The sequence below is a fragment of the Ischnura elegans genome, chromosome 11 (genome assembly GCF_921293095.1).
Source record: "Ischnura elegans chromosome 11, ioIscEleg1.1, whole genome shotgun sequence".
Taxonomy (NCBI): Eukaryota; Metazoa; Arthropoda; class Insecta; order Odonata; family Coenagrionidae; genus Ischnura; species Ischnura elegans.
Genome location: NC_060256.1, coordinates 23,687,250 through 23,699,568, shown reverse-complemented (window position 1 = coordinate 23,699,568; position 12,319 = coordinate 23,687,250). Strand labels below are relative to the sequence as shown.

At 39.2% G+C, this 12,319-nt stretch overlaps 1 protein-coding gene across 3 annotated transcripts in view; it reads left to right on the top strand.

The window, feature by feature from the left end:
• Positions 1–12,319, top strand: part of LOC124167527 (sodium/hydrogen exchanger 9B2-like) — a 391,566-nt gene that overhangs the window by 100,328 nt on the left and 278,919 nt on the right. For all 3 annotated transcript variants that reach the window (XR_006866705.1, XM_046545473.1, XM_046545472.1), the window contains exon 2: positions 5,344–6,417. Coding sequence is in view for 2 of the 3 variants with exons in the window: in XM_046545473.1 (XP_046401429.1) it covers positions 6,195–6,417 (223 nt within the window). In the remaining variant the exon portion in view is untranslated. The remainder of the gene's footprint in view (positions 1–5,343; positions 6,418–12,319) is intronic.

Sequence of the window (12,319 nt, the reverse complement as noted above, 5' to 3'; positions counted from 1 at the left end):
GGTAAAGAATTGCAATCAATGCCTTTCGTTTTCTTTGAAGAAGGAAACTAACCTATTGATATTACTTATGAAATACTGGCGATAAGATAAGGTTATTTATTAGAGACTGAATCGCCGCCTCTTACAGCCCGAGTCATTATTCTTGGCATCATTCAGAGGATGTAACTCCAGAAAGGTGTAGCGAGAACAAATGAAATTCCGCTCTCCTTTGAAACCTCTGTTGCATCATTGAACAAGATAAAAATAAATTATTTATGCGCTTATGTTGTTCAATGGTTTCCGGCTCAATTTTGTGGAAGTTGAAGTTCGCAAATGACAAAATGACTTCGTTTCCTTCCACGGATTTGTTTTCTTGGAATGACATTTTTCAGCCTCAAGAGGTATGTACTTGAAAATGGCCTCTTGAGATTGAAACATGCCGTAACAAGAAAATAAATCCATGGAAGGAAACGTAGTCATTTTTTCATTGTAGCTTATGTTGTTTTGAATCATTCTCCAAATAATTGCCACAAAAACGACCACCTGGAAAAAATTTTGGATGCATCCGCTACTGCAGCGCTAGCTAGGAAATCGTAGAACATGGTATCTATATTCGGTGTCGAATGGGAGAATAACATATCAACAAGCAAATCTCAACCCGTAGCCCAACTCTCTTTTCAACATTACATGGCAGCGAGCTTGAGTAGAAATAAATCTTGGGTGTCCTTCCACCTTATTTACGGCCTTTCCTGCCTGCCACCCTGGTTACCCCCAGGCCCTACAAGCAATCGCCGGGCAAAGATGGAGGTCCAAAGAGGACCCGTAACTGACGAGGTTGGGGTGAAGCAGTCAAATAGGACGGAGTGACCTGGGCATACATTTCAAGACTTTATTTTCCGAGGCGCAAACACCTTATCACAGTGGGAGGGGCCACTTCTCTTGGGCATTTATCCCTAAGGCAACCTTCCCCGGTCCACGGAGCGCTCAGGCGAAAGGAGGCAATGTTTTGACATTTTGGACGCTGAAAAGTTCCCGGACGCGCATAATTCATGAAAAAACACACCTGTGCAGTCATATTTTATTTACTCTCTCAAACTGAATTCCCCGAAAGATTGATAGTAATAAGAGTTCTCCTCTTATACACGATTGAAGAAGCTATGGTTCGATGAATTCAATTGATTCGGCTTTTACTTTGTGAAAATCCATGTTGAAATGAAAATACACAACCTTGGTAACTTTTCACTGGAAAATTATTTATTGGTACGACGCGTTTCGACGCTGAGGCGTCATTCTTGTTGTATACTTGAGTACTTGTGTACTTGAGAATGACGCCACAGCGTCGAAACGCGTCGTACCAATAAATAATTTTCTGAATAAGTTCAACAGATTCAGGCTTCAATTGGTGGAAGCTAGACATATTTAAGTAAACGAAAGGTCGTAGCACTTTTCCACAAGAATTTTTAATGCGTACAACGCGTTTCGGCTCACTGAGCCATCATCTGGTACAAGACTCTTGAACACATGTGAAGATCCCTTTTATACCCTTGAGAGAGGAGAGTATTGGAGAAGGAGAGGATTTGACATCTTTGAGGATGGGGGGGGTGGGAACGGGTGTACACCTCAGTGAGCCGAAACGCGTTGTACGCATTAAAAATTCTTGTGGAAAAGTGCTACGACCTTTCATTTACTTAAATAATTTTCTAGTGAAAAGTTACCAAGGTTGTGTATTTTCATTTCAAGCTAGGATTCGTCAAGCGTGTTGCGGGAAGATGTTCGGATGAAAAATTGCTATTTTGCACGCGTCCGGCCACAACTTGAATATACAGAGAGCATATGCGATCCGGTGCATAAAAACTTAACCCGCGGACTTAATTAAATACAATGGAAAGCTGCTCTATTCTCCAAAAACTGCTGCAAGCGTAACGAATACGTTACAAAGATGTTAAACGACTTAGGTTGAGAGCCGCTAGCGACTCGGAGGCTGCGCGCTAGGATTAGATTGCTTGAGCAATTAAAAATAGATATCTTTCAGAGCGAGACAGAGAGTGCAGGTCATTAGAACCTTACTATATTTTCAGCTCTGATACGAATGATAGATTAGCAGAGATAATCGGCGAGCTGATAGGTATGGGAACTAATTTTTCCCCCGAACAATATAGGACTTTAATAAATTCTAGGCGGAACTTCGTAAGCGTATGTCTTTATATTAGCCAAAAGCTGGTGTCCTAACACCCTGATTATTGATGCGGCTTGCGGGGTTCCTAGAATTTACATGCATGTTACAATTACAATGTATTACAATTCTGTATTCCTCTGTTTCGTATTTTTAAGATTAAATAGACATAATTAACACTTTTACGACGAGATAACAGGCCAGGCCTTAATTAACTAATTCAGTTTAGTGTTAAAAATTATCTGTATATATTGCTATTCTTCCAACTGAATACCATTTGGGACATCTGTATTTGTGATCAATTTAGGAAATTTTAGTTTGTTCAAAGGTAAATATAACGTACAATCCATAGTTGTCCAGAAGTCACCACGTATTACGCAGTCGTGTACATCATTCTTCAAGTTTTGATGAAATTTTCGCTTTGCGAATGGCAAAGGTAAGGCTGCATGTAAAATATTCTCATCTGAAAGTTAGTAAATCGGTCAACACGACAAGGGTGGGTAGAGGACGTGAAGCAGGGAAATTAAGCATAATGCAAAAAAATACATGTGTACATCAGGCAGGGCAATGAGATAAAATCATCATTACATGAAATTTTTTTCCAACTTCCAGAATTTAATTTGTAGAAGCATTTATTTTTACTAATGGTTTCGTTTCAGCCAAATGATATCTTTCTAGTCGGCTCTTCTACTTCAATCTATTTACATCATCAAAGCTTAAAAACCTTCACGTAATCAGGTCATGCAAGTCCCCAGAAAGACTTCCAAATGACTTATCAGCGCAATTCTAGCTATGATTATGCTAAAAAACATGATATCGCTTTCAAAATAATATTATTTTGACCGTAAAAAGTATTTATTGGTAAAAAATTAAACTAATTATGATTTAAAAAAAACTGGAAAAATCACCTTGTTTACTTCATGTAGTCATGGTATATATTTCAAATCCATCAAATATTTTTGCTCGCTTCGATTGAAAATTCTTTGAAATTGAAAAAAGACTTTGGTTAATCTATTTTTTGATTTCATGCTACACTGTGGCGACCAAAATAAAAGACTCAGTGTGAGCCATTGACATAATATCAAATGAAGTCTTGATTTTTCGGTGCAACCATAAACATTGTGCTTTAGTATTTTTTTGCAGTTGTAATAGCCATTTCTGTTCGCCTAGTTTACAAAGAATGTATGGTTTTATTACACGTATAATTCAACCGATATTTTTTACAATTATAAACACTACAAAATGTTGCAGTGTTAAATAATGACCAATATAAATAACGAATTCTACCCTCGGTAATTGAGCAGGTTCCGAGATTTTTATTTTCAAGATGGTCCATTTGTTTCGGATTCACCATCCTCGTGATGGAGCCAGCTCGTAATGGCAAGGCAGACCTCACAACTCCGTCAAAGCGGGTTCCCCGTGTGCAAACCTTCCTCACAAAGGGATCAAAAGAACCGACCTCCCAAGGAGACTCGTGATTACGAAACCATGGGATCGTTACTGGCCGGAGAGAGATCGTTCTCATTATGGATTAACGCTGTATCGATGGTTCTTAGGCAGATCATGATGATGCTTGACCACTCGTGGATACGCGGTCAAATTGCCTGATGAGACATTTTATCAATTAACGTCAAGGCTATTTGGAATACGGCATTAACACCAGCAGTAATTATGTGGGATCATGGGTACTTGAACTGAGGGAGCATTGATGTCACCACTCTGACGTCACACTTCTAGCCAGAAGGAGCGGGAGCTTGATTGATATGCGGTTTGCCTATGCTGCATATTATTCTCAATGTGCGCGGATAGCGAAACCATCCATTTTAGTTAATCAATTATACAGGATGGAGAAAAATTGTGTCACGAAATTTTGATCCTGTACAGCTGATTGACAGTATGGACCAAGATTACTTATCATTAGGTCGAAAACGTACCAACTTTATTTTGCGATTTGCTGCGTCTTTGCCCAGTTGCCGGATCCCTTCGAGACATCGCGATCTTTGGCAGGCAAACCATTCGAAGTCATGAGTTTTCCAGAGCATGTAATTTTATTTATTCAGAATTGCCAATCATACAGGTGCTAACCATGACCCGAATTGTTCGAAATTAACGTATTCTTTCCGAAAACTTAAATCATAAATTCGTTCTTTTTTACAAATTTATTTTGAATGTTTTCCTCATATAGGTGCCCTTCCAAATCATTCTGTATGACCCACTCGTCGCATACGCCTTAAGCCAGCCTTGAATGATTATGGTTTTCGTTTATAAATTGCAACATACCGATGGTTGCTTTGAAAAAACGCTGCAATATTGGTGTTAGTACAGAGATAGGTTCAAATTATTTTACAGTATCAAGGTATAGTGGTATTATTACGCTAGCAATCGTATGGTCACATTAGCAAACGTTTTTTTCCATGAAAATAGGTAGTTATACCAAATATTTTACGTGTCATCTGAGGATATTTTACAAAAAAACTTGTATCGTATGTTTTCGATGGAGAACAGTTATTATACTTGCTCAACGTGTAACCTGTTATTGCAGTAAGCCAAGACTAATCCAGCTCAAACCGTCTCAATGATTACACAATAATATAATGTTAACTAATTTTTAGCATACTAGGAACAAGTGACTTTTTTTGCTATTAACTGATATTCTTAAGTTTTTTCTGATAAACAAATATAGTTATTGCGATTTGACTGCCATAATTATTTGGAATTCAGGGGCCCGACTTAGATTTATAGGATTAACTTAATTAATAGCTGCGATTTAGTCCGATATCAAGGGGTTATTTATGGTATTTTCTTCATTTTCGTATCATTCGGATTGTTGATTTTGCCTAACGTTTTGTAGTTGACTACGTACTGATTACGCAGGATAAATACTAATTCTAATTAGCCGCTCATTACTTTTCCCGAATGAAGTCAAGTAAGTAGTGGCGTATAAAAGTTGCAACCCAAAACCCTCACTAGATGTGTCATCACAGTTAAGGCTTATTAGAATACGTCTTAAATGCCTCTTTTCCATGCACTGAAATCCATTAATAAATTTGGTTATTTTTGTTGCATTTTACCCACTCACTTCTACTCAAAAAGTGGGTTTGATTATAGTGTGAAATAGTTGATATCCATGTAAACTTGTTTCCGCAAAATTCTTGCAACCATAGCTAACGGCTCTGTTCTATTTTTTGCAGTCTTTTCAGAAGCAGAACAGAAATAACAGGGAGCAGCTCAAACTGAGGAGGCCTACTTCAAAAATCATCTTATCAAGAGATTTCTTCAGCGCAGAAATCAAACAGATCAGCCTGATATAGGAATCTGAAAACTCTAGGAATAGATCGGATCTAACGACCACACCCGGGGAACCAGGGGGAACCAAGGGGACCAGCCCTCATCCAAGATTCAAGAATTGCCCACATTCAAAGATACCTTGAACAAAGAACATAAACATCCCGTTTCAGGGATCTCATCCAGGAATTGACGGCATAGTGAATGTGACTTAAGCCAGGGATTTTTTCAGGTCGAAGAATCACCTAAGATTACACCTAGACATCAGTCAGATACAGAAATCGTCGATAATTAGTGACTATATTCAAGGATTCAAAAATTTGTCAAATTAAGAGTTTATGCTAGTTCCAGAGGTTGATGTGATATTCGGTGTTACCAGAAACGGATGTTGATCTGATACTGTAATAGACCTGGCCTGGAGATAAGCCTGATCCGGAAGTTTGCCTTACCCGGAGATCGACCCAATCCGGAGGATAAACCTGATCTGAAATTTTCTTGATCTGGAGTTAAATCTGATCCGGAGTTTACCTGACCCGAAGATCGACCCGATCTGGAAGAAAATCCTGATCTGGAGTTAAACCTGATCTGAAGTTGAGCCTGACCAGGAGATAAAATTGATCCGGAGGTTTACCTGATCCGAAGAATAAACCTGATCAGGATTTAAACCTGATCCGAAAGATCAAACCGAATCGGAGATTGGTCGGATTGTGACATCGAATTGCTCTAGAGAGACCAGACGATAATCGAGCGAGGCAACATGCCGGTGTCAGGGAGCAACTCCCCGGCGAGGTCGCCCTCTCCAAACGCCCTGGCACCGCCTGCCATCCACCACAACCCGCACCCGAGCAACCTTCTGCACCCGCACAGCTCCGGAACTCACGTGCCACGCAGGGTGAGCATCGGAGGCGTGACCACGATGAGCGACACCGGAGATGAGGAGGAGATGAGCGGGGGACACAGTCGCTCGTCATACCGAACCGGTGAGTACACGCATTTGAATTCACACGTGTGCCTTCACCCCAAACAAGTTTTTCTACCCTTTCCCTACATGCTATATGGGGGTAAAAGTACAGTAGATTCCGTTGAATGGGTCCACTGGTTACTTGGGGCAGATCTTGAAGAACAGAACCCAATAGAGGAATATCCCAGAGTATTCTCCGCTTTATTGGGGCAGCATGCCGCTTTATTGGGCCATGAGTCGGCGACATAGACTCTATACTCACGTCGATATTAAATTGTTTTGTTTTCAGAATACTATTTTTTTACATCTTCCTCCTTGGATTTACTCTTACTTTTCACAAATTTTCCTAATCTTGCCCTATTTTGAAAGCTCTTGTTGTTATACTATCCGGAAGACGATAGGACTTTCCGTTAATAGGACTTAGTAAAAGACATGCATTCAGCGTCGCCCGAGGCTGTGAAAAATATTTTTAACTTAATTGTTAAAATTCTTCAAAATGATAATAAATTAACTAAACTCACTGATTTATTAATCAAATTAATAGTTTAATAAACTTATCTTGCATTATAAACACACTTTAGTCTCCTTTCTATCATTTCAACGATTGTTTAAGCCCATATAGGGGATAGTTCGCCTAATTAGGGCAGCCGCTTAGTTAGTGCAAAGTGCACAAGTCCCGATATGTCCAGTTAACCGGAATCTACTGTATCTCGACCAAGCCATAGCCGCCACTTTGGTATACAAATGAATTAATTTCCTGAAAAATTCGACCGATTCAGGCGTGATGAAGTGGGGGCTCGACATATTAAAATAAAACGTAATTTCTGTTTTTCACAGTTATGGTGAGGCGATGGTGAGACACATCAATTACGTGAGGTGATTTTAGCAATTTTCTGACCCCCTCCCCCTTTCGTGAGATATCGTGAGATTTGGCTCGACCCCCTCTCCTATCCCTCTATTCTCATGTGATATTGTTGAAAATACGTATTTTCAGTACAAATAGGTTAATCTATGCTTCATTGAGTTTGATTTATTAAAAAAATAATTTGTTTCATTATTAAAATAGAGAAACATGTTTTTCTCCATTCTATCCAGTTTTCTTGCACTTTTACACTGTCACTTTCGGAAAATAATGACGTGATACTTACCAATACCTCCGCCTTTAAGATTAGGTGAGAATCGGCTTGACCCACTCCACTCCCCCCCAACGCCTAACGTAAGTAATGGATGCCCTGTAATGCGCGTGACACGCTTCAGTTCAAAAAGCTATCAACTGGTACTAGACCTCACAGTACATAAGAACATCAAAGTTGTATATTTGAAGAAGAGGAGAGAGGATTTGATTAGTTTGAGGAAGGGTTGGAAAACAGACGTACAATGGTGAGACATTGAGAAAACATTTTTCCCCAGGTGTCGTTCTTCTACAGCTATTACTGGAGTCCTCCTTCTAACCCGTCTTGGTCTTTCCGTATCTTGTAGAAATATCAGCGATTTTCCCGTAGAACGACAGTAGTGGCATTAAATTTAACTTCCTTTGGATCCTTTTTTATATCTTAGAACTTATCGTCATACATCGAAAAGCCATTGATATCTGTCTAAATAGCAATGATTTTAATCGAGATTCAAAGTATGAACTTAGCAATGCGTGGATTCCCATTTTAAAGAATATAATCAAATGATAGAACACCTTTTTATCGTATTCAACTAGATGTTTCTGGCATATCAGGAGTAGCTTGTTGGTTTAACTGTTTGTAATTACATCTCAACGTTTTCTTATGCCATCCAAAAGTATTCATTCACAGCGATTACGATTGACTACTTTGCTGAAGTGTAGGTGATTAATCCGGTGGAAATTCCGAGAAGCCTTCACGCAAATAGTTGAATACATTATCTTTTGCTAGGAAAAGCGTGCCCATGCGTAGTAATTGTTGGCGCTATAATTCAATAAGTGGACGAGGGTTTCACATGACAGTGAGTTTATCAAGTGCTTGCAAGACAGTGGAGTGGTTATTTACTCCAATATTAATGGCTTATCGGTGACCTTCGTCAAGACTTTAAAATGGCTAAAGTCTTGGCGCAGTTAATCCCATAAGCCATTAATATTGGTGAACATGGAGCGTGAGAGTTTTATATTAATTTGACAGTTACTTGTTTGATAAATGTACCACTAAAATTTTATAGAAATTTATTTTCACTACGATTTTCCGATGGAAATCGTTTGGTTTGACAAATTATAGCTTGAATCTTACTAATTTATTTCTCAGTTATATTTTCGGAAATCTCCATGCATTTTCAACACCCGTGCCACCACCCGGAAGGTTTGCATGAGCAAATTCATGTGGCGAGAGGGTTGTAAAGTGATGAGCATATGACTACAGGCACCGGAGACATTGTGGAGATAGAGATCGCAACAAGCAGTGGACATAAACATGCCTGCGACCGCTATCTTACCTCAGAACTCACGAATATTATTCTTATGAAGGGCGTGTTCCTTTTCCGCCCGCGTTTCTCTCACACAAGGTGCAGTGGTCACGCGTTATTGAGTCCAATATTTTTGGGGGTGGGAAGTGTATCCGCTTTCTAGAGGCCACCGTACGCTGAATACGATGTTAAGCGAGACACCTATTCTTTCAACGTATGTTTCTTGTACGTGAGCTCACGTCATCATCTACGCATACCTTCCTGCATCGAAGTCCATAATCGTAACTAGGCCAAGATCGATAGCTTAAGTTGCTGATCAAAATTTTTCATTTCGCAGTGGTTAACAACGGTATTTATTAACGACTACTTCTGCAACACTGCAGCATAAACCTAAGGTTAAAAAAAACAAATTTTATCAAAACTCTCAAGCTTACGTATTGCATGTATCTTTAATCGTTTGAAAAAGAACTAAGTAGAATTTGCGAATGGCAAAATTAACATAATGAAAGTTTTGCCAACAGCTCCCAGATTTATTCGGTACCATCTCGAACGGTTTCTTTACTCCTTTGTCATTAGTTTCAAGAGACAATATGTATTGACAGCGTATTTAAATTAACGTAGCTGTTTCCAATTAATCTACTACTGTCACTAATACTATCACTTCCATAGCAGTTACCACGAATATTACAATACAGGTATATCCAGTCGATCGCTAAATGTGCTGTAATTCGCTAAAAATGTAAATGTGTTTCCAAAAGTCGCCTATCGCGTCGCTGATGGGCATTGCGATCCGAATTTCACGGACTAATAAGCTATAATTGGTGCTTTAAACCTACATTTATAACTGCGATTACTTGATCTCGCATTCTTGACCTTTCAATATTATGCTATTCCTCACGAATTCAAATATTATATCGCAAATATTGACAATAAATGCACTCAATCCTCCGCTGCGGATATATTTATAAAAAAAAACAATTAAAACGCACTCAAAGTGGAAAAATTGTTGGTTCTTTAACGGGAGGGATCGGAGCCCTCTCTGTGCAGTGCCCCAGGAAGTATTATTTGAAGTGTAAATCCAACATTACACCACAACAATGGATGGAGCGAAGCGTAAGACTTTTTTTAGCTTATCTTGACCTCCGTTGTAAGTATATCCCCGAATATTAACGAATTTTATCCTGGTAATGGCAACCTTCAAATTTTGAAAAGGTAAGAAGACCAAGTCAACTCAGTATTACCGAAATTAGCCTCTTGCTTCTCCCTCACCTGAATGGGAAACACTAGATGATGGATATTCTTTGGTGGACCCAGTGGGAGGTATTCTCGCCCACCTCATTGTTACTAGTAGGAGACTTAGAGGAGGCAAAATTAATAACTTATGCCAGACGTTTGCTGAGGTCCTCATCGTCAACTTTATTTAAATAATATTTTCTTTCATTTCCTAGTGGGGAAGTAATTATTCACTATTATTTATTAATCTTATTGTGGAACTTACCATTGCCTTGCTGCGGTAAGTGATTGTAAGATAATTTTAAAAATAACACTTTTTAAATGAGACTTGTTCTCGGCTTCTTATTACACATTTTCGCATTATAGTGGAGCATTATTACTAAGTTTTTCACGCATTTCAGCATTGACACAGTTTCCTCCAAAAATCATGAGTGTGTTTTACCACGTTTCCATCGACTATCCGCCCACTCTAAAGCAATATCAAAAGCGTACGTATCGGACTCCTGTCAAGAATAAATATATAGCAACATCTATAGCAAAGAAAAAGAGCAATTCTCTCTAATGAATGTCTGGGGATATCTAGTTAACAATGGAATGGTGGGCGAAGTCCAATAAAAGAAGGATAACAATTCTTAATAATGAGTTGGGTGATGAACGCCTTATCTAGGTCTTGATAAATTGAGGGGATGTGGCTTACTGACACGAAGCCCTATTGGGATTTCATGGGAGTGGCTTGGTCTCTTGCATGTCTTTCGGAAAACTGGTTACGGAGAGTTTCACTATAAAAGCTAGTTCTGATAAAGGGATCTCTCTGACAAGAGGTTTTTACTTTTACAAAAACAGAACGTATGTTTATTACATACGTTTACAGTAAGCCGCTTACAGCCTTACTTAACCGTGGTTTCAAACATTCCACAGATATCATTAAGCCTCCCTAAGTCTCATTAAGTTTGGAAGATATCTTAGAAAAATTCTTCCTATCAAATGCCACGCCAGAAGAAAATATCAGATTATTTTATAAACTCCCGTTAAATGCAGAGTTATCAAAATAAAAATTGGTGCGACTTTAATCATATTTTATGTGAAAAGAGAATTACTTACAGCCTATATTTTATACATTTCAAATTTTTCGTCTCAAATATTTTTTTACACAATTGATAAATTTCAATATGAGCGCCCTTTGTTCGCTCGACAAATGTCCAAAAGATACACAATTTCTGCCCAAATATTAGTTACGGTTTCTTCGTTAATGGTTGTCATTGGTTCATTAATCCTGTTCGTTAAGTGATTTAGCTCGCGAATTTTTTGTCCATAACTGCAACCCCAGAAAGGCAGCGGGCACCGAGGACGCGGAGCCACGAGAGCGACACCGAATCGCGTATAAAAGGCCGTGTCTTGCGGTATAGGGGGAGTTATTGCTGTTAAACCACCAAACTGTACGGTCGCTTGTGGGCATTACAATAAAGAGGACAAACCTGGAAATTGTCGGCATTAGTTATTTTACGCAACAACCCAAACGGCATCTATAAATGCCCGTGCTATCTTTCTACCAATACTTAAAACGGCACAATTCTTTAATGACAGAATCGCGGATGATGCCCTGAACGACAAAATAGTATTTCCAAATTGTATTAAGGAAATAAATTTGTAACAAAATATTGATTTAGAGGTTTTTTTCTTTGTTTCCCAAAATGTTGGTATGGTATTTGGAGGAGGTGAATGACAGCTGAGGTCATTAGCTCCATGAGGGATGGGAATTGAAGGAAGGGTGGAGAGAAACCCGGCGTCGGCATTAGCCTGCTCTTAAAGAAAGGCGCCAAGGGGACCACGGCTTAATGTCCCATCCGACGGACGGATTATTGCTATTGAAATGTCCTCGACACAACATTCAAGCAGGCAGTCTGAAAATTCTCTGCCCACGCCGGAATTTGAACCCGAGCCCACGGGGTGGGAATTCAACTCTCTAGCCACCACACCAACCCAATCCCCTCCCAAAATGTTTCCATTGATAAAGTGGGTTTCCCATAGTGCGAGTATGAACTACGTCCCATGAGACCCGCGTTATAACCGCATTTTACTGTATCCGAATGCAGGTGATGTTTCACAAAAGTTTGAAAACGATGAAAGTCGATTGCAAGAGGAATTACTGTGCACCTCAACCCTCTAATTTTATGTATTCTTCCATACTTGAGCCATAATTGATAGAGATGAAGTTAACTGATTCACTGATCCCATTCCAATATGGAAATGGACTGAAATAGTGGCAC